This window comes from Dioscorea cayenensis, chromosome 19 (assembly GCF_009730915.1).
Source record: "Dioscorea cayenensis subsp. rotundata cultivar TDr96_F1 chromosome 19, TDr96_F1_v2_PseudoChromosome.rev07_lg8_w22 25.fasta, whole genome shotgun sequence".
Classification (NCBI taxonomy): Eukaryota; Viridiplantae; Streptophyta; class Magnoliopsida; order Dioscoreales; family Dioscoreaceae; genus Dioscorea; species Dioscorea cayenensis.
The window spans coordinates 24256744-24280106 of NC_052489.1; the positions used below are offsets into that span (position 1 = coordinate 24256744).

General features: G+C 37.6%; 1 protein-coding gene across 3 annotated transcripts; it reads right to left on the reverse strand.

The window, feature by feature from the left end:
- Nucleotides 1-1764: 1764 nt before the first annotated feature.
- Nucleotides 1765-8480, reverse strand: LOC120249842 (protein TIME FOR COFFEE-like). 3 transcript variants are annotated; one of them, XM_039258516.1, is made up of 13 exons: nt 8086-8480; nt 7612-7980; nt 7332-7504; nt 6931-7219; nt 6428-6818; nt 6295-6346; nt 6131-6220; nt 5827-6040; nt 5663-5741; nt 5492-5567; nt 5033-5392; nt 2516-4937; nt 1765-2377 (listed from the first exon to the last, which is right to left on the reverse strand). In XM_039258516.1, the coding sequence occupies exons 1-13, from the start codon at nt 8183-8185 to the stop codon at nt 2334-2336; spliced, it is 4659 nt and encodes a 1552-aa protein (XP_039114450.1). In that variant the 5' UTR covers nt 8186-8480; the 3' UTR covers nt 1765-2333. The 3 variants fall into 3 exon arrangements, with proteins under 3 accessions (XP_039114450.1, XP_039114451.1, XP_039114449.1); XM_039258517.1 differs by having other exon boundaries at nt 1765-2348; nt 5018-5392; XM_039258515.1 differs by having other exon boundaries at nt 5018-5392.
- Between the last annotated feature and the right edge of the window lie 14883 nt (nt 8481-23363).

Below are 23363 nucleotides of genomic sequence, written 5' to 3' on the forward strand. Positions count from 1 at the left end.
TGAGCTCACAAATGCCACAAAATTAAAGTAAAAAGGACCGAGCTATAGATAGGGATATCAGCCATGAAAGCTACGGGCCTCTCTTGTTTCCTCTCTTACTATATTCATATTTATATATATATATATAGAGAGAGAGAGAGCATTAGTAAACAAAGGCAACCTAATCCCATATGCATATGATCCAATGATATGAGAGTAAATTTCAAACACGACACGCAATTTCAAGTGATCCGTGGATTGGAATTGGACCGTTCATCTTTTTCATTAATATTTATTTTATTTATTAGCGATAATAATTGTTAAATATACAATAATGTTTATATATATATATATATATGAAATACAGGATGGTAGCTTAATATTTTATTGAGTGTGGTTTTTTTACTAGATGTTGATCCTGATTTACCGCTATTGCTCTGCTGGTCCCACCACGTTTTTAATTAAATTTTAAAGTATTAATAAATCCATATTTAAAAAAAATATTATTACTTTAATGATAAATAATGAATATATTGATTAAACAGTGCCACGTGGACAATCGGACTAAGTTTTCATTCAGCATCTCTTAATTAATCTCTTTATTTAAATGGTAAAAGAAAAGGGACACGAATGGATTAAACAAATAACACATAGACACATGATTTGTCTCTACCGCATAATATTTTAATCACAAGTTTCAGACGGAATATAAAAATCATTAAAGATATATTAAAGTATTAGGTACTATACATATATTTTACTGATATAAATTAGAGCACAAAGAATAAAATATTTATATGAGATAATATAAACTAATACATTAAAAAAACTTAACATTGTGAAAGATGCCTGAAGACCTTCCATTGTTAATGGGACAAACACTTCTGTACTAATTTAAAAAAATGGTAGGGAGTAACCTATATTGTCAAATAAGAAAAATGTATAATTAAAATCGTACATTTAGTTATTTTTTTAATTAAACTAAATAGGTCCCCCAATACTGTCTTAATTGGCGCACGTGTGAAACTTTATAAAGAGAAATTGCCGACGCCAGAGGGCTCTATAAAAGCGGAATTATTATATATATATATATAATATATCTAGATAGTTTGACTTTGTCTGCCCTTTGGAAATGCCTGTCACTCTTGATGATTTTATTTAGAGTTGGGGCCCTAGAGAACTTGAAACAGTTCCTAGAGTGCGCCATTAAAGACACAGATATGTTGCCATTTTTCTCCCTGTCAATGATGCAATTTCTAAGTCATCACTACAGAATGACGCTTGCTTGGTTTGGTGGGAATTTCATTGTCAGAAAGAGATGAAGGCATGATTGATTGAACATGTTGTTGATTTATTCCAAAATAAAGGACTAAACAAAAGCAAAGATTAATGAGAAAATAATTTAATTAAAAGATTAATTAATTAACATGAAGTTGACAATGGCCTAATAAGGTCCTACACAGTCTTGGGGTCCTGTCAGCTTGAAAGTGATCAGAGAGAAACTGAAACAACAAAGATAGATACAACTAATACTGTTACAGTGTACCCAAAAATACAACATAAGAGATTGATGTTGATGATGATGATGATGCTGATGATGATTATAACATATGGACAGCAGCAATACAAATTCACTAGCAGAAAGAAATTGATTGGGATCAATCATCCTCTTGATTAAGGTTAAGTAAAGCAAATTAATAGACACTCAGAGAAAGATGGTTCTCAATCCCACAGCCAGCGGGAAGAGAAAGAGATCAAAAGATGGGTTGAGTTTTACATAAAAAGGCAAAAGCATACACAAAAGGTCAGTGACTCAGACAAAAGCTCTCTCCCACTCTGTCTCTCTACATCCTTAAAACCAGACTGCCAGAGCATGTTCTGTGATACTTGTAAGCCAGTGTTAACTTTAGTCATTGGAAAGAGTAAAAGATTAGAGAGACTAGAGAGAATGAGACTAAGGAAGACACCAGGCAATTTATTACCAGGCTGAGTAGTGAGTCCGAGAGCAGCAGGCAGCAGGCAGCAGGCAGCAGCTCACCGTCACAGAAACATGGAACAACACCGTCTTCTTGTTCTTCTTGTTTTCAGTCCATCTTGTATCACCGTCTTCTTGATCCCAACTTCCAGCGCCTGTACAACATCATCCAGCATGCATGCACAAGCAACAACAACCAATAAAGGAAGACAGAGGGAACGACTTAAGACACCGTTCCTTGTGTTCTTCCTCAAAATCGTCTAGCTCAGGGTGGTGGGTTTTCAACCTGTGTTGACAAAGCTTGCTGATAGTCAAGATTTTGCGCCCGTACAACCAATGCAGCAGTGCATGGAAGAACAACACTGGTTTCCCACCATTGTCATCTCCTCTCAGCCTGCCATGAGGCATTTAAATTATCATTACCTGGGAAAGAAAGTTCAATAAAAATGAGACTTGCACGACTGACACCATGCTCTAACAAATAATTCACAGTGTTTCAACTGTCAACCCCCTGGTGGCTTTAATAAAATGATAGATTGCAAAAGTGAGAGATATAAGTACCCGCAGCAGGTTTCTGTTCAGCAGGCTTGATGGAAACTGAAGGCATGCCATGAATGTAAGGGAATGAAGCAGCCCCAGGGTGCTGCAAGAGCCCTGCTTGCTGCAGCCCCTTCATATTTGTAGCAGCAGCCACAGCCTTTGTGGGATCTACAGTCACCGGGGAGCCAATTAATGACAATGTAGATGGGCAGAGTGAGAGCATTCCGGTGGAAGACGCAACCAAGTTTGGCCCCTGCACAGGCTGCTGTTCTGACGGTCGTCTATGATAGTAGGAAGCAGCCACAGCTGCCGAAGCAGCAGCAGCAGCAGCGGCAGCGGCTGATGCATTCGACTGCGAAGACTGTGTTGGCATGTAGGTGTTGTTGAAAAAGAGCTGAGGTTGGGGGTAGGGCTGTTTCTGATGCGGTGGCTGATGTTGATGTTTGTTTGTGCTCGAGCTTTGGGAAGAGCTGATATGAGGTTGACCAAGAATAGAAGGCACATTCCTGTTACTCACTGGAGAAGACTTCCTGCTCGAACTTGATGGAGAGCCCTTGGATGAGGCCTGTTGGGCAAGGGGAAGACTGGTGGTGGGCATTTGTGGTCCAGATTTCGCATTTGCAGAGGCTCTGGGGCTACCACCAGCACTGCCTTTAGAAGCCGCGGAGTTTTGAGGTGACCCAACCATAATACTAGTGGGAGCAGATGACAAAGAAGACATACTATTTCCTCCAGTGAGTTGCTGCCCAGCTGGCGCTGCCATTTTGGGGGAGTTCACCCCAAAAGATATCTGAGTTTGATGAACTTGAGGGGTAACAGACTGCTGCGAAATCCGGGATTGTTGCTGGGAAATACTGGTTTTCACTGAAGATTGGGCAGGGTGCGAGGAAGAAGCCGCATTTGTAGTTGATTTTGTGGAGCCTTTCCATTGGGCGGAATGAGAAGCGCTACTGCTTTGCATAAGAGCTTGAGGGAATCCCGCCAAGGCTGGTGGGAATTTGGACACAGCTGATCCTGAAGGCATCCGTTCTGAGTATATGCCAGTGTTATTGCTGGATGAAAGAGACTTGGTGCGAGAAGCCAGATGGTGCTGTAGCTGCTGTTGTTTCTGAATATTTATGAACGCCTGCTGCTGCTGACAAGGCTGAGAACCACCAGCACCAGTGGCAGGTGGAGATGAAAGAACAGAATTCGATACCCGATGTGAAATTCCACCACCATTGACATTAGTAGAGATGAGGGTCAGTGTCCGGGAATTGTCAATGACACTGTTGCCAAGAATGGAGGGCATTGAGGAATTGTTATCTGGTCGAGAGAAACTGAGTGACTGCTGTGGAACATTCATAACCTTGGAAGTAGCCAGGGCCTTCCTATCCTCTTCCACACCAACCATTGCACTGGTTGATTCCCCACCAGTTCTCCTCTCTTCTAGCATTTGCGGTGATTTCTTCAGATGTTGGGCAGCTTGGGCAGAAGCAACTGCAGCCGCAGCATTGATCTGGTAGCCATGCCTGGCAGCCTCAGGTAGGCTTTGGAAGATGGCATGATTTTGTGCCAAAGAAGAGAAATCCAGACATGGAGGAGCACCAGCAGCAACTGCATTACCGCCCAAAGAGGTGAATGACATCCCAAAAGTTTGAGACGGATTAAGCTCAACTTTCAAGGGTGGTTGCTGTGATGACTGCTTATCAGTGTGAGTCACACTGCCACCTAATGCTGCAGCAGCAGGTGAAATAAGAGCAAAATTTGGAGGATGAATAGGCATGGCGAAGTTCTGCCCAGGCACTGCCTTCTGACCAGCTTGTGAAGTCCGGCTGTCAGCAGTAGAAGGGCTGTCTTCACAGCCAGTCTCACCCTCTAGGTGACGGGATTGATGTGGTAGAAGGTGCTGCTTAGGTTTGGAACTAGGATGACTTGGAGTACTCAACCCTGCTGTAGAAGGAGCTGCAGCTCCAGCTGTCACCCGCTGCTGCGGTTGCTGAGGATGGTGCTTCTGTGAGGATGATGAACCACTGGATGTGCTTTGATTCTGGTGTCCATGCTGTGTATGAGAGGCCTGCTGAGGCGGTGGTTGTTGCTGGAGCTGGGAGGGATGAAGCATTTGAGAGGAGTAGAAGGACCCATTGAAGAAGGGTAACGCTTGGACTGGAGCTCCACCACGGTAGGAAGGGGGCGTGCCAACAGCACCAGGAATTTGGAATGGGTAGGCATTGTTCTGAAGAATGGCAAGGTAATGAGCTTCATTCACTGGCATTGCATAATTAAAGTTCACAGTAGCTGCTGGTCCGCCAGATCCAGAATTTGCAACCCCGAAGTTTGCAGTGCTTGAAGATGATGCCGCACTGGCAATCCCAGGTGTAGATTTTGGAGCAGCAGATCTGATGACAGAAGCAGCTGCTCCAGCAGCTTGTTGGTTCAACGAGAAAATGAAGGCCGGACCATGCTGCAGAAAGAAATAGATTTTGGCTGATGAAACAAGATTGAATCCAAACAAAGAAGCGGAGGCAACCACAGTATACGTACGAGTAGATTATTTACCGATGCAGGCGGGGTCAACTGCTGCATCGGATGCTGCTTTCTCTGGGCAGAGTCAATTTGCGTATTGGCTGCTGTCGAGCTCTTCTCACGGGAAGGATGGGAACCCTTGTCAGGCAAGGCACCAGAGTTTCTCCCTGGGAAATTCGCCTGCAGAGAGTTGGCGGGGATGGAAGTAGATTCTGATGGCGGAATTGCGTTGAGGTTATAAGGTTTAGCACCATACAAAGGCACTGTGCCAGCTGCCGCAGGCCAGAACGGATTCATCTTTGCAATTTGCTGGTGATAAAAAATGTTCTTGGCGATGTAGCAATGTGTCACACATCGACTTGGCCGGGATTGTCCGGATGCGAAATTTGGAGCCTGCATAGTCCAGCAAACAAAGTCAACGACAACCCCTCCAAAAAGCAAAATCAGACTCAAAATAAGAGTTACAGTTGATAAATATACAAGTAGAGGTACCTGCATGGTCTTTGATGAGCCAGAACTCCCATCAATCGGAAGAACTGCTGGCAAGGGAGGCACATGACCCATGTATCTTGAGAAGGTAAACAAGAAGAAAAAACCCATCAAATTAATAAACCAATAACAAAATTTCCGAAAGAAAAAAGTATTAACTTTATATTTTCGTACCCAAATGGAGGAACATTACTCGGCCAGGTTCCAACTTGCAATGGCACGGGCACCGAGCCACTGGCATTGGCATTGGCCACTGAGAACCCAAAAAAAAAGGCAACAGGATCAATAAATGATCCAAATTTACCCAGGATAACTTAAAAAAAACCAAAAAAACTAACCAGGCTTGCTGTCAGGCTTGGCCTCCAACTTCCCAGAAGGCTTCGTCTGCTGCTTCTGACCTTGTTGCTTGCTAGAGCTTGCGACTTCCTTACCATGCTTGTCAAGGTCTAACTGCAGATCAAGAGTCCTCTCCTTCCTGCCCGCATGAAGCATTTCCGTCGATTCCGGCTTCACCTCCCTCTTCTCCTCTTGTCTACCGGAGAGTTCCATTTTCTACCCAAAAAAAGAGAGAGAGAATATGAACAAGAAAAAGGACAAATAATTGGATAAAAGTAAGAAAAAGCAGAGAATCTGAACGCCCACCAACTTCATCTCCGAGTCCACAGGCTTGGAGTCGGACGAAAGATCTGGAAATCCATCCCTTTCCGGTGATAATTTTCCAGGAGGAGGAGCCTACAAGATGAATCCAACCCATCAGCACCCATCACCGTCGATAAATTAAAACAAAATGCGGAACAGCAACACACCATCAGATCTATGCTGAACTTTTCCTCCTTTCGATTCTCAGTAACCGGATCGCTGTAAACACGGAGGAAAGAAGAAAATTAGCCCCCCCCGCCAAAAAACGCAAAGAAAAAATAAAAAAATTTTGATCCCTACTCTTTCTCCGGGACATCGTCAAGATTAACATCCAAAGCTGGCTGTTTTACAAGAGGAACGTTTTCGTCTGTCACCACCATCCGGTCCCGACCAGCAGAGTCTGCAACCGAATCGGCGTCCGGCTTTGAAGACTCCTGCAGGCGATCAGCTGACGTTACCGAGGGTGCGACCTGAGGAAGGCCATGGTCAAGCAAACCACCAGCGTTGTCGTTCATCGGAGAAGCCATGGTTTTCTCGGTTCTCGGAGATGAAGATTCAGTTTTGACCACGACCTGCGAATCCGGCTTCGTCGCTGAAGCCGGCGGAACACTAGCGTTGGCAGTTGAGCTTACGGGGCTCGTTGAGCTCTCATCTTCGAATTTCACAGGACGCGGCCGCTTCCTCTTCGGAGCTGAATCGAAACAAACAAAACTCACCAATTAGTAACCAGTCAGTCAAAAAACAAAAAAAAAGGCCAAAAAAAACAAGAATAAGCAAGGCTCTCCTGCCGATGAAATACCGACCAGTCACCGCCATCGGCGCAGGGTTTGAGCTCGAATTCGGCAACGTCGGAGCTGGTGCCTGAGAGGATCCAGTAGCCTGAGAGTTTGAGATCGGCGATGAGACCCTTGACTTGGCATCGTTACCAGACCCGTTAGCCTCCTTGGAATCAAGCTTATGACCTTCGGATTTCGGTTGCGGTTGCCGGTTCATCCCAAACAGAACTTCTGCAACCTCGATCTCGAGATCCTGGATCGATGACGATTTCGCCGTTTTCGGCGGTCTTTGCGGCTTGCTCCCACTGATCGGCTTCTAAAGTGATCAAAAGGAGAAGAAAACCCCAGGTCAATAATCACTTTAAAACCCGAAAACAGAGAAAAGAGTAGAAAAGATGGACGAAGGACGGATCAAAGAAGACACCGACAATCTTCTTCCGAACAGATGCATTTGATGACGACGGAGACATCGGACCCGACGACGGATGCGGTGGCCTCGCTGGTGAGGTCGGCGGCGGCTGCCGGTGACTCGCTTCTCCACTTGCTCCTCCGCCGCTGCCTCCACCAGAAGCCCAGCAGTCATGTGATCTTTTCGCGGTCCCTGAAGGAAGAATTCACAGACAGAAGGAATCAGGATGTGAAGACGTGGCTGTAAAGAAGAGTTGAGTGATATCTGTAGAAATTCTTTTCGGCTTGTTGATTCCTCACCTGAGCGAGCTTTCCTGGGAATCGGAACGCCGATCATTTCATCGGCCTTCCAGACCGCCGGCGCGCGCACAACTTTTGCTGGAAAGCTCTTCCTGAGGTGGTTGCTCGGTGGGAGCGAAGAAGAGGAAGCCGGCATCGAGGGAGCTGACGGAGGAAGCCTGACGTTCGGAGCCTCCTCTTCCTCTTCATCATCGTCCTCGTCAAGGCTCCCGTCAGAGGTGTCCGCTCCTTCCTCCCGATTACTGCCGTGCATCATCCGATCCCCTCTTCTCCTCTTGTTCCGGCTCAACCTTTCTCGGTCCCGTTCTTTCTTGCTCGCTCTTTCCCGCAACCTCCCGGTCTCCTGCATGTCTATCGCCCCATCCTCCTCTGCAAAAGTCAAAAAAGAAGCAAAAAACCCACAATCAGAGAACTTGTCACAAAGAAAAGATTAGAGATGCAGGGTAAGAGATCTGTGATGGAAGAGACTCAGACCAGGAGAATCTCTCAAGCTGCTACTCCTTTGCCTCCGTCTGGGGAGACCGCCGTTCATGACCGGCATGGAACCTCTCCTAGCCTCCCGGTTCCTCTCCATATTCTCCCGATCTCTCTCATACACCGGATCAGAAACACATCGCCCGTCTACCAAGCACCGCTCCGATCAGATTGTTGCCGGAAAAAAAAAACTACGATTCAAGAGTTCTCCGGCAGATCCAGTGTATGAAGGAAGCCTAGAAGAGGTAGAGAGCTTCCGATGGTCAGATCTCCGGTCGCCTTCTTCGCCGGAGAGAGATCTCCAATCGGGGATTTCTCCTAAGCTTTTTCTCTCGCCTCTCTTGCGCTCCTCTCCCTTCTTTGTTTGTTCCCTTCTTTTTCTCAATCTGATACCCTTATCGGCTTTTTCACTTCCCAAACCCCCCACCCCACCCCCACTTTCAGTGTAAACCAACGGCCCAGATCGTCCATCAGTTCCCATCTTAACGTCAGATCCGACGGCTCACCACAGAGGTGCCACCGTGGCGAGATTAATGTCCGTCTGATACGCAAAGAGAGCTAAGACCCTTACCTCCACCTGGTAAAAAACCTCCACGTGTCTAACAAAATATCGCTTCCTTCTCCGCAAACGTTGCTTTCGGCACTGACACGTGCCATTGGATACACTGATTGTAGCCGGTAATCAGTGGGCCAGTCCAAAACTCATTATTTCAGCGCATTATATGGCCTTCATTTATTTTTTTTAAATATTCTGGAACTGTTTACTGGGACCCACAACGACGGTCACAGTCCTCCGATTCGTCCCGTGAACCACGCACAACCGTTAGATCTTCATCCTACGTGGCAAGAGCACCTCCCGACGTGCTCCCAGCCTCATCATACCAATCTTTTCCTAGCCTAACTGGCATTTGGCCTAACCTTCACCATACCCGAAATCTCATCTCACCCGTTCATCCTTCTCATCTAACGGTCCAAAGGCACTCACGTTAGTTCCTAAGCAAAGTGTGGGCCCCTTCCGGAGCTGCTTCTTTCCGGAACGAATACGACTCTCATTTCCTCGCGCGACTTTTTTGTCAAGGCAACCACGTGGCCAATGACGTCATCTCACCTTAATAAATAAAACTCCAATCTCCGACGTCACGCATGTCGCACGTGACTTCATGGCCACTTCCCCCGCGTGGCAGCCTTGTGAGGACATTATCATAGAGATGGAGGTTTTGGATGGATCGGTGGATTAGCTCGGCCGCGTTTACAGTCAGGTCCCAAGTCCCAACCAACCGCTCTTATTTATTTATTTATTTATTTATAAAAAAATAAAACAAATAATAATAATAATAATAATATATAAATGTAGCGGTGAACTCGTCACCGGGCAAATCGGAGGTGGGGCCCGGTTGGGAGGGGCGGCCTGAATCTGGTTGGGTGGGCATCGTCGCACGCGGGGGTGTTCTTTCCAAAGCTTGGGTTCCGGATCAGGTTTGGGAAGTGAACGGCCACGTGTATCGATCTCCACGTTCCTTTTGGTGACGTGGCGTTGTGGTATGGGTGGGGCCCGAGCCGTCGAATAAAAAGAAGGGCGGCATGATTATTATAACGACATCGAATTGGGTGGGGAAGGCCCAAAGGCGAATATAAAACCACTTACTTATCCTTTCATTCAAAAATAAAATAAAATTAATTAATATAATTGTGAATCAGTAATAATTAATTAATTAATTAACTAATACACCACCACTTTTGCTTCATCGGGTTTCCCATTATATAATATATATATATATGTAATAATATATTTATATTCTATCTAACCCTATTATTATATTATATTTAGTAGGTTAATGGAAGGCAGCTAAACAAGATGTGGTGGTGATGGTGGTGGTGCTGGTGGTGGTCGCTTCTCTATTCTTGCTATTAACTTAGTGGTCTTTCCACTTTTTTTATTAAGAATTTTGTTTCTTTATTACTTTAAATTTTTTTCCCCTTTTTCAAAAAAAATATATTTTTTTTTTTTCCTCCATAGAGAGAGAGCATGCTAGAGCTCCTTGGGCACTTCTCTCTCAAACCTTAATTTAAAAATCAGTAAAAAATTGGACTGATTGTCTGAATATGGTACTGAGGGAGGGAATCCCATCTCATAATACAAGGAACCAGGCATTAAACAAATGACTGATTTGTAAATAGGCGTATTATTTTGACCTAATCTTATTAAAAAAATATTAATGATCTCCATCATAAGGTTCTTCTAGCAGGAGGTAGTTCAATAATTAGCAAAGATGGTCCATTCCAAGTTTTTTTTTTTCTAATATATTTTTTTAATATTTTCCCTCTTATTTATTTATTATTAAATTAATTTTTAAAATCTAACTTTACACAAAAGAAAGAGAGAGAGAGTGTGTGTGTTTGTGTGTTTGTGGGTCTTGAGTGTTTTGTTAAGTTAATGAGTATTAGACTATAAGAAGAAGAAGAATAATAATAAGGGAGAGGAGAAGAATTCAAGATCACAAGATCCGAGCTTTGGATGAAGACAAAAGCGTGGATGGCATGCTTGCCTTTGCTGGCGCTCGTGGCCCTCATTCCAGGTTACACGTGGACGATATGGTGCTAAGTAAAAGTGAGCCAACCCCAAAACTTCTCTTCTTATCCCATTCTCATCCTTTATATATATATATATATATATAATCATAAATTAGTGAATTATAATATATAATAATAAAAGGAATGGTATGGTTTGACGAGTTAAGATGTATGCTTATAAATAATATGGTCTTTCCGGTAGATGTGGACTCATGCCGTAATTACCATTTCTTATTATATTAACCGGATTAAAAAGTGATAATTCAGTCATGATTTTAAATTAGAATGAAGAAGAAATTACAATAGAAAAATGCTGGGAGAATAAATGAAATTTAATAATAAAAACTAAGTCCACTAATCATGAAAGACACCACTTAATTAACCAAAACATACAAAATACAGTTAATTTAAAATGAATGGCTAAAATTATTGTTATGGAAAAACAAAATCACTCAAATAACTGGTTATCTAGAGTTCATTTCATTTGTGTGATATAAAAATTAAAATAAATTTAATTAATTTTTTTAGTTTATTACTACAGGATCTTGTATCTAGGATATTTTATCTTTATCAAATAGATAAATTTAAATATCATGTTATTTATAATATGGTGCAAATTTATTATACTATTAACTTTACATGCATCTCACTAATGTTTACATATAAATTTTTTTAACTGAAAAAAATAATTAAAAAAGTGAAAAATTAGAGTGTTGATCATGAGTTGAGAAAGTTACGCATGGATGGCATCATCCATCTGGCAAAGAGGACATCTGGTTACTGTGCATCTTGCTATCCCATTTTCCTTTTCTAGTTTCCATGTTTTGGTTTTTTTGGGTACGGTTATTAGCCATAAATTTGAGGATAAGCAAATCCCAGTTTCCCACGAATGACCAGCAGGAATTAGAATGAAAAAAAAAAAACAAAGAGATACGATCTAAAGCTTACTGCATTTTTTCACTGGCACACGCTGTAAAAAATCTCCGTGGAAAACCAACCTGGGCCTTGACTAAGAAAAAAGCCTATATATATATTTTTTTAATATTATATATATATTATATTTAATTGAAAAGAAAGAAAGAAAAAAAATAGGAAAAGTTGGGTATTAAAACGTAAGGGAAACGGCTTTGGCTTTATTATTATTATTATTATTTATTTATTTATTTATTTATTTTTTTGGGGCGGGAGATTGAGCGAGCGTATTGAATGGACCCACGCGCATGACGACGCGGAAAGAAGACGACTTCACGGGCCACACTCCTTTCCGACCCACAAACAAACTAATAAGGTCCCTTTGTCTTATTACTTCATCATGCTTCCTTAAATTTCTTTGACGAGAGATTATATCAAAAGCATTTCACTTTTTTTCTTTTTCCTTTTTTTTTAATATTTTTATTTTATTTTATTTATTTATTTATTACTTTTGTTTTAATTATTTATTGTGATTTAGTAGTTATGTAGTCCAGTATGTAATCACGAAATCACTTAATTACTATTTTTTTTTTTGACAAATAAAAAATCACTCAATTATTATATTTCTAGTCAATTAGATATATATATATTATAATGTTGACAAGGTAGTACTCTTCTCTGCCACAATCTCAAATTCTTATTCATAACTTAGAATAAATAAATAAATTTTCAATCTTTTGTATATGAGTTTATCATATTTTCACTCTCTGTTCCTATCAATCTTCTTATTTTTAAGCTGCAGTAAATTGAGAATAAAATATACAATTATGTTTTATTATTAAAAAATTAATATAGGATTGATAATTTTATTTTCTGAGGTAGAGTTAATAAGGTATAATACCCGAATTGGTCCCTTTACTTTTCTCTCTCTCTTCTCTTTTGTTCTCTCTATTCAGAAATGCTCCCAAGTAGTCTCTCTACTCTTGAACATGGTTCTACTTAGTCCTTTCTACTCTAAAATAAGCCAATTATTGGTTGTATTTTTCAAGAGTAAAGGGATTAGATGAGAAAGGATTAAGGTTAGAGTGACTAAATTGGTCATTTTCAAGAGTAGAGGGATTAGTGTGGTGCATTTCTGAGTAGAGGGACCAAAAGAGAAGAGAAAGAAAAGTAGAGGGACCAATTCGGGTATTATACCAGTTAATAATGATTAAAGTTAAAAAAAATTATTTTAGTGAATATGACGCTAAATAGGTTAAAATTAAAAAAAAAATGACAGAGTGATGTGGATATGGCAGCCAAAATAAAAGGCTAAAAAATAAAATAAATATATATAAGATTCTTGGACCCATCTCCACTGCCTCGGCATATGTGGACAATTCACAGGTCTCGTACGGAATTGGATGGCAATGTCCGGTAACTAATTTTTTTTCCCCAAAAATAACCTTACTAAATTTACTTGTGCATGAACCAAGTCAGGTTAATTTTTTTAATAAATCACTCAACTTTCGAAATATCGGTTCTTCATCGATTTTTGGCTTTGTTTTAAAGTCTTCATTTAAAAGTCATTCATTTTCAAAACAGTCATCGGCTGGATTAACATCGTCATTCATCGACGTGGCTCGAAAAACCCAATCGCAGTCTCCACGCCGCCTAACGACAATGTTAATCCACCGAGTGACTTGTTTCATGAAACTGATAATGACTTTTAGTGAAGATTTTCAAAACAAACCAAAATTTAGTGAGCAAACTGATATTTCGACAAAGTTGAGTGATTTATCAAAAAAATTAACCAACCAAGTCACTCACATTTTATGTGTGTGCTTTATTTACAATTATTCATAAAAACAATAATAATAATAATATTATTATTATTATTATTATTATTAAAAACATGTGGGAAGAGCGCCTACCTACTCTTCTCTCGTGATAAACAAACAGATGCTTTGAATTATAAAAATAGAAAAAAAGCAAGTTGCACATTGAACTAATTTAATCACAAATACCATTCTTGTTGAATTTATTAGATTTTAATATATTTAACTTGTAGACTTTATATATATATCCCCGTTCGATGAATATACCTTGGAATTTGATAGGTAATGTGTTATTTTGGATGGATAGTCTCACTAGAGACAATTTTATGATGACTGTTAACTATATTGGTACATCTATTTTATAATTTTTGATAATTATTCTTCACCTTAATTATTTTTTTATGGTTGGATATGATTATTTTTTATTAGTTTATAATTATTTGTTTCTAAACTAATTATTTTTTTGTATTTGTACTTGTCTCGTTTTTTTAATGTATTTTTATTCATTCATTTTCATAGGAAAAAACTTGGTGCTTGACATATAAGTAAAATAATAACGTGTGTTACTACAACCGCATTATTTATTGGCATGACTTGACACCTAGACCAAGTGACGTGGCAACAAAGGTGACAAAGCATACTTGATGATGTGACAAGCATTGTGACATGGCAAGGAGACTTGGAGTGCAAGACAAACATCTCAAGATCTCTATGGAGCTATTTTTTTAGTATGCTCACAACATGGGGACCAAATATCTCGAAGATCATGGTGAAGCTATCTTGAAGATCTTGGTGAAATTATTCTTGGAAACATGAAGACAATACCATATTTAGGTGATTTGATTGAAGACTAAATATGGTGGAGCTTAATTAAAAAAATATCTATTTATGGCATGAAGGAGATATGATCCTTGATGAAGATTGATTGAAGATCTATTATTAGCAAGATTTGAGGACCAAACTTGGGTGAATTGAAGATTAAGTTTGGAGAATCTTTGAAGACCAAACTTGGAAGATTGAAGACTAAATTTGGCAAGTTTCGTGAAAACGCACAAGGACGCAGCGCCTGCGAGGGGACTCGCGATGAGGAGTCGAGGAGGTAGGCTAGTTGCTCGCAGTCGGGATCGGGAGATTTGGTCGCATCGACTCGGACTAAAGCATGACCGGGAGGTTGATGGGTCTTGAGGTCGTCCCTGCAATGTAACTGAACTCGGTCAAGTCGTGATCGAGTGCCATGTTGCAACTTATGTTACTAACGGGAGTCGCAATGACTAATTTCGACGTGTTTTTAAATTAGTAGTGCATGGAGATTCTAAAAAGAGGTATGTGCTATATTTGGGACGTTGAGGCGTCTATATAAGCTACCTTGCTCGTAGATTGTAGGTGTGACTCTTGAGTGACTTTTGGAGGAGAGTGTGTGAGCACCAAACAATCTAGTGAGGGTAGTGATCTTTATCGTTGAGAGTGTGAGTGACAAGTGTTTGTACTCATATATTTTTTACCTCTTTTAGTGGATTATTTATCTCCGGGCTTGGCCCCCCAGACGTAGGCGAGTGAACGCCGAACTGGGTTACCAACGTTGTGTGTCTCTTTGTGTTTGTTTGTGTGCTTTTTCTTTATTAGTTTGTGTGAAACTTCTATGAGTGCTTAAGTGTTAGTTAATACCCACAAACCACACCGGAGGAACTAACAACATGGAAGAAAAAATACTGATTTTATTAGTATAAAATGTATATAAAAATGACAGTAATATGTGTGAAAAACACATATTTAAGTGTGTGAAAAACTAATTGTATGTATATTCGAATGCATCTTTCAAATAAAACCTTATATGTGTCCACTTTTGCCTTTTCTTTGTTGGAATTTTCTTTTATAAAAAAAATTGGTGAAATCACTAATTCAACCAGTTTATTTTTAACCAGAGAGAGGAATGAAATACTGATTCTTCAATTATAATATGTTATTATTAAATAATTTAAAATAATAAGTAAATGTGCACTAGTTATCATGGTCTATCAACCCATTAAAAATAAAATTTTTATACTATATAATTTTGGATGAGAAAAACACTATTTATCATATAGAATACATCTAATAGTACCAATAAACACCATTGATAAATAACTTTAGTTATAATATAAAGTGTGTCAGCAATACTGATAAGCAATATTACAAGAGCAATTTTCAAACCCTCATCTCATTGCGTGCTTGTGATGTTACTATTCAACTATTAATGGTTTCTCGTAAATAACACGGCCATAGTAAAAATTTCGACCAAATTTCATTATACCAAGAAAAACAACGTATATGAGGTTTTATCCAGGGATGTTATACTACATTACTTCAGCGGCATAATAATGAGGTCATATTCTCATATTTTGTAAACATTTAATTTAATGTTCCTACATTATCTCCATGTAATACAAATAGTTTTTTCTGTTAGACTTTCCCATACCATTCTTCTATTATTAATCATTACAAACTAATTAAGTTATATGTCAACAATTTTAAACATAAAAAGACTAAGTTAAAATCATGTTAAGAAATAGTATTATTTTCATTTTGTTCCAGGTGTGCAATGTAATAGGTCAATACATGTTAAATATTTTTAACCAAGTAAACCATATTTTATTTTATATAAAAAAAATATATACAATTATTCGATTGAAAAAAATAAAATAAAAAATCAATTAAAAACGAAGAATGCTAAACCTAACAATATAAGGTCTCATTAAATTTAATTTTCTCACAACATGAAAGGTGAGACCGTGTTATTTGTTGATAAAATTAATTGTGTATGATAATTTCTTTGCATATATATTTTTATTAATAATAACTTATTCACTTTGTCGATAAAAAACAATAACAAAGAAAAGATGTATATGATATTTGATGTCATATTTTATGCCATTTTGAGCACTCAGGAGATACCAATGAGAAAAAAACATGGATATATATATATATATATATAAAATATATTTTAAATGAAGAAGAAAAAAAAGGGGCCATAATCATTGATAAAGCTGAATTATTAGATAAGTGATTTGTGATCTCTGTCCACAAAGAATCCACTAGAAAAACAGGGTGTGACTTGTGTGCTCCATTGGCCACATGCATACATACATACATTGCCCCATTGCCCACACCTCCACTCTCTCTCTCTCTCTCTCTCTCTCACTCACTCCCTACCTTCCTCTCTAGTCACTCCCACAAAAAATTCCAATCCAATGTGCAAGCATCATCTATTATTATTATTTTTTTTTCTAAGACAACAAGCACCGAAACCCAGGGATGAACACGTGAGATAACAACACTCAGCACCAAACCGTACCCTCATTTTACGCAAAAATGGGGATTGAGAGTCATGCTCGACACTCGAGATGAATATCCTACTCAGTGGCCCGATCTGCAATAGCCATAGTAGTGGGTTGCCGATCATCACCTATCTGTTTTTTTATTTTTTATTTTTTTTTCTTTTTATTTTCTAGCACACTATTATACGAACATCACCTATAAACAGTAAAAACTTTCACAATTTCACTAACTTGGTTTGTTAAATTCCGGACATCATTTATTTAACAAGACATCTTGTCTTTTCACACACATCAAGCTCAGAAAATCCTTATTAGATGTCTGACTCAGTCAATATTCATTTATTCAATAAAAAGAAAATATAAATACAATATCGATTCAAACCTAGTATGGAAAGAGATATGGAAAACTCTATTAAAAAAATACATATATTTTTGTATACATGAAATTTTAAATTTAAAAAAAATTGTTTAAATAACCTAAGTTTTACCACTTAGACCAATTTTAACTAGTAGATATATTTTGATTTAACATATGTAATTACTTATGAAGTATTATAAAATAATATTTACGTTTTTTATTAAATACATTAGGATGAGAAATTAATTTTAATATTAATAAGATTGGTCCTAATAATAAAAATTTGAGTCATTTAGATAAATAATTTTCAACTTAAATATATTTATATACACATGAGGACTCATCATGAGTTTTTTTAAATTTTTGTAGGTTTAAAATTTAGAAAAATTTATAGTAGCCATTGTATCAATATTCAAATAAATTTGATATCTACCGTACATATTGAAATCTAATATTGTATTTATACAGTGATACACAATAATTATAAACAGTAAATTTATATATTATTTATATAAAATATTAACATTTGAATCATCATCTATCTAACGACAGTAAATAAATATATAATAAACAATGATCTATGAATCAGTAGATTTAAAAAAATATGTAAATTATATGGTTTAATTACCAGATTGATCACTCTATTATAGTGAAAGTGCCCTTTCACTCCCCCTATTATTTTTTGTCCTTCTGGGATCCTTCTATTTTCCCATTTAGTGAAATACAAGTTCTTCTCTTTTATATCATTTGTTCCTAAAAGATCCCTAAGAGGGATTTTCATTTCACTAAATGGTAAAATAGAAGGATCGCAGAAGGACAAAAAATAATAGGGGGACTAAAAGAGCACTTTCACTATGTTAGAGGGACTAATCTGATAATTAAACCAAATTATATCTGCAAATAAACAATAGAAGTGAGAAAGTGACTAGATTATATAATCACAATTATAATATTATTATTTTATTGTTTGTCTTCTACGTCACCTGCAGTTCCAAATAATCACATTTGATATAATAATAATAATAATAATTATTATTATTATCGTGGAAGAAAAAAACATTATTTATTAGTACTCCACATGTATTATTATTGTTATATAATAATAAGTTGAATGTGTATCACAGTATCAAGATAAGTAGTTGAAAGTGGGACCATATAGACAACTCAAAGAAGGGTTCTGAGTTCATTACGTGGGTCTAATTAGGACCCTTAGATGCATGAATGGATGAATGAATCGATGGATGAATGGATGGATGGATGACATAATAAAAGCGATACGTTGTTGTTGTTGTCCGTATGTTATGTGGGGTTATATTGGGACCCACATTTCATTTATAAATATATATATATTTTTGGGTGGTCCTTTTTGATGAAAATTTGACCCCTCTGGTTTACCAACTTTTACACTATTCGGTTTGGGGGTCCCACAGAGTGTCACCATCCTGACCGGCCATTGGACATTTGGATGCTATCTTGGCTTAATGGGCCCCACCTCATCTATGTACCGCTATGCACATGGTGGGGCCCTCCATCTCTTCTTTTCCTCTGAACATTTGCCTCCTCCCTCCGATCATCATCATGTGCCCCCAACGTAGTCACTGCTCCATGATTTTCCTTTTTTTTTTTTCTTTCAATATTTATTTATTTATTTATTTTAATTTGGTTTGATTTTAAGTTGAACTAATTTATTATTATTATTATTGTTTAATTATTTTGTAATAATAGAGAAATATAGTTGGACATGTTATTAATGAATGAATTGATTGGAGGGGAATTTATTGGTGAAACAGTATCTTACTTTAGGTGTTTTATTTTTCCACACAATTTTTGAAAATTTTCTTGGTTTTTGTTGGACCAAAATAACAAGAGCTAGCCCTTAATTGGAGACAAACTGGATATGTTGAGAAAGAAACGTAATCCATGACGATGGATTTGTTTGCTTATGCTCTTCATTAACATGTAGATATGTCCGGTTTGATAATAATCAAGTGGTCCTATATTTCTATTTCTTATTAAAATTTTATTCTATTTATTATATATATATTTTTTTTAAATATAAATAAACCATAATTTTCAACCCTTATTTTAAAATCATTTTAAATACAAGAGAATAAAATATCAATTCTTATATAATAAAAATTTTCCATGTACCCTATTTACTTATTAATATTATATTTCTTTGTTACTAAAATTAAATAGAGAAAATTACTGTTTACCCCTCGATAATTTCAAAACTTCCCAAACAGCCCCTGTGAGTTTTGCATACCTCAGACAACCCTTCTTTTATTGTTTCACTTCCTTTTTACCCCTGCATTATGAAATTCCATCATTGCCCTTAAACCTTTTTGCATACATTTTTTTCATTCTTTTTTGCATTCCTTTTTGCATGTACTCATTTCTTAAACAGAGAGCTCATTTTTTTAAACAGAGAACTCATTTCTTAAACAAAGAGTTCATTTCTTAAACAGAAACCTCATTTCTTAAACAGAAAACTCATTTCTTAAACATAAACCTCATTTTTTTAAACATAAAACTCATTTTTTAAACAAAAACATTAATATTTAAACAGAAAAACAAATATTTACATGATAAATTAATCCTGGATATAAAACCAATTAATCTTGGCCACTCGTACATATTTAAATAGAAACAACGATATTTAAGCACTTTTTTAAACGTAAACGCAATATATTAAACAGAAACATCGATAGTTAAACAAAGACAAACAAGCATATAAACAGAGAACTCATTTCTTAAACAGAGAGCTTATGTTTTAAACAAAGACCTCATTTTTTTAAACAGAAACCTCATTGAGTAGGGACATTGAGTATCTCATCGTCGCTGATCTCGCGAACGCTGAGGCTCGAGCTCCGGATCCGGGCGAGCGATCTCGAGCGTGGCATGCTCGTGTGGGGTCTTAAAGGAGAAATCTTTATCAAGGCGTTGGCGATCCGGTTGGCGACGCTCCTCGGCGGTAGGAGTGGTGAGGTCTTCGATGGCGACGCTCTGATAAGACGAGTCGAACTCGAATCGGAACCATTCTCGATCGCGGAGACCGCAACATGGATAGCAATAGGGTTAGGGTTAGGGATCATTCCCGGGGTTTCGATCCATGGGCGCCTAAGTCGGTGACGGGAACGGAGGGAGGAAGCGGTGCTCGATGAGGGTTCGATCTCGCCGCCTTCGCCTTCATCTTCATCGCTCTTCCCCGTCGTCGACCCTCATCTCTTTTCATTTTCTTCGTCGTCGACCTCGGGGAAGACCGTATGCTCCTCGTCGTCGAGCGAAGGCATCGAAAGGTTGCACTCGTACATATTTAAATAGAAACAACGATATTTAAGCACTTTTTTTAAACGTAAACGCAATATATTAAACAGAAACATCGATAGTTAAACAAAGACAAACAAGCATATAAACAGAGAACTCATTTCTTAAACAGAGAACTCATTGCTTAAACAGAGAGCTTATTTTTTAAACAGAGACCCTCATTGAGTAGGGACATTGAGTATCTCATCGTCACGATCTCGCGAACGCTGAGTGCTCGAGCTCCGGATCCCGGGCGAGCGATCTCGAGCTGGCCCCGCTCATGTGGGGTCTTAAAGGAGAAATCTTTATCGGCGTTGGCGATCCGGTTGGCGACGCTCCTCGGCGGTCGGAGTGGTGAGGTCTTCGCTGGCGACGTCTGATAAGACGAGTCGAACTCGAACGGAACCATTCTCGATCGCGAAGACCGCAACATGGATAGCAATAGGGTTAGGGTTAGGGATCATTCCGGGTTTCGATCCATGGTGCCTAAGTCGGTGACGAGAACGGAGGAAGGAAGCGGCGCCGATGAGGGTTCGATCTCGCCGTCTTCGTCTTCATCGTCTTCCCTGTCGTCGACCTCATGTCTTTCATCTTCTTCGTCGTTGACCTCGGGGAAGACCGTATGCTCCTTGTCGTCGAGCGAAGGCATCGAAAGGTCGCGACCTTTTTCTCTCGAACATGAAATCCCATTTTTTTCATGCAACGTGATCGTGATTGTGAGCCGCATGCTTTGTCTCACCTGGCCCCAAATCAACCTGCAATAAAGAGATTTTGGGGGTGATAAATACACTACAAAAAAACTCATTTCTTAAACAGAGACCTCATTTTTTTAAACAAAACCCTCATTTCTTAAACAGAAAACTCATTTCTTAAACAGAGACCTCATTTTTTTAAACAGAAACCTCTTTTTCTTAAACGAAAAACTCATTTCTTAAACAGAAAACTCAATTTTTTTAAACAAAAAAACTCATTTTTTTAAATAGAAAACTCATTTTTTTAAACAGGAAACTCATTTTTTTAAACGAACCTCATACCCTCATATTTTTAAATAGAAGCTTTCATTTTCAAATAGAAACTCATTGTACTCCAAAGGGCATTATAGTCAAACCCTGTCACACTTGCCATAACTTCCCACGCAAGGGACAATTTCGTCCAAAAAATTCCAAATTAACTCTATCAATCACTATTAGATGTTTGGGGGGTTTAAAAAATCATTGTATTCAAAAGGAAGGGGTTTTTGAGGAGTGCAAAACTAACGGGGTGTTTTTGACAATATTGCAAACTTACAAGGTGTTTTTGACAATTTCCACAATTAAATATGTGCACCTATTTACTTATTAATATTATATATCTCCGTCTCTAAAATCAAATATATTTACATGATTCCCGGCAATTAATATATTTTATCATCCATTTGCAAAATGTAAACACATGAGAATTAATCTAATATATATATAAATAGAAAAGCACGCATAATCATAAAACAAGCTAGAATAATTTTTTTTTTTTAAATTGTGAGATTTATTATTACTAACAACATTAAATCATCTACGACATGAGCTATTTTAATTTTATAAGAAATTATAAAAATACTAATGCTATAATAATACTAATAATTTCTAATAGAAAAACCGTGCTTAAAAACTTCCGTCCTAAAAGTACCCCTTTTTAACATTCCAGTTTAATTAATTAGTCCTTCAAATTATTGCCATTCGGTAGTGACATGATGTAAAACATATAAAACATTGCATTAATTATATCACGTTATGAAGATACCTTGAGAGTCCAGTCCATGCACGGCAACTGGATCTTGTTGGTCTACGGCCCATGCATCTCTCGTCAATGCCTGCCTAGCACGAACTAAGAAGCAATACTGCCTACCCAACGTGTCACCTTTTTTTTTTATTCTTCTTTTATATTTAAAAATAAAAATATATTAATATTAATTAATAATGCAGGGCCCTTACCTTTTTCATTTATTATTATCATATTGGTGTTCAATTAATATTGATAATAATAAACAATGTCCCATTTGTACTTTGTGGCTCCACATGCTTCTTATCTTGCTTGATTTACAAGGTGGTCTCTCCTCTTGTGTTCAAGATTTCATTGAATGCAACACCGTTTGGTTACTTATCTATACATGCATTGCATGTACCTTCTCATATATATATATATATATCATCATCATTTTATATATAAACCTGTCTTTGTTTATTGGTTTTATAAAGTAAGTGGAAGAATTGGATTATTAAAGTCAAGTTACTTAGGCCCTAAGGAGTAATTCTTTATTGAAATAGAGTAATAAGGACAAAGAATGAGACAGTGGGTGAGGGTTTGTGCGGAGGGGAAATGGAAATTTAGGAGCACCTTCCTTTGTGTGTGGGTCCCTGTGTATAATTACTATGTCTTTCACCATCTTCTAGAAAGCATCTCACAGATATGAAGTATTTTATATTTTTATTTACTATTTGTAGTTTATTTTGTCATTTAATTTTTTTTAAAAATCAAATTTAACGCTGGAGTATTGACAAATTTGAAGTTAGGCATAAAGGTGAAGGTAGGCCAGATAAAATAATTAATCTCTTCACTAGACACTCACATAGTTACATTTTTATTTATTTATTTATTTTGAATAAATAAATTTATAATTTTAAAGTTTTAATAAATTCATAAAGAGGTTGACTTAAGTGATGAAAATCTATCTTGTGTTAGGTAAAGACCTAGTAGACACTCACATGTGATCAACTCTTGATTTGATGCCATTTTTTGTATTTCTGGATTCAACTAGCAATACTTTTCAAAGTGTCATTTTATTTTTTTTCTCACTTTTCTCACCCCCCACATGGATGCCATTTCAAGTTTCCTAGAGATGTTGTAACTTGTAAGTTCAGTTGTAACCTCTTCCTAATCATTTTCCTTTTATTTTTTAAATAAAAAGTTAACTAATTTATATATTTAATTTATTTGATACGGAGTAATAATCATAATTTAAACTTT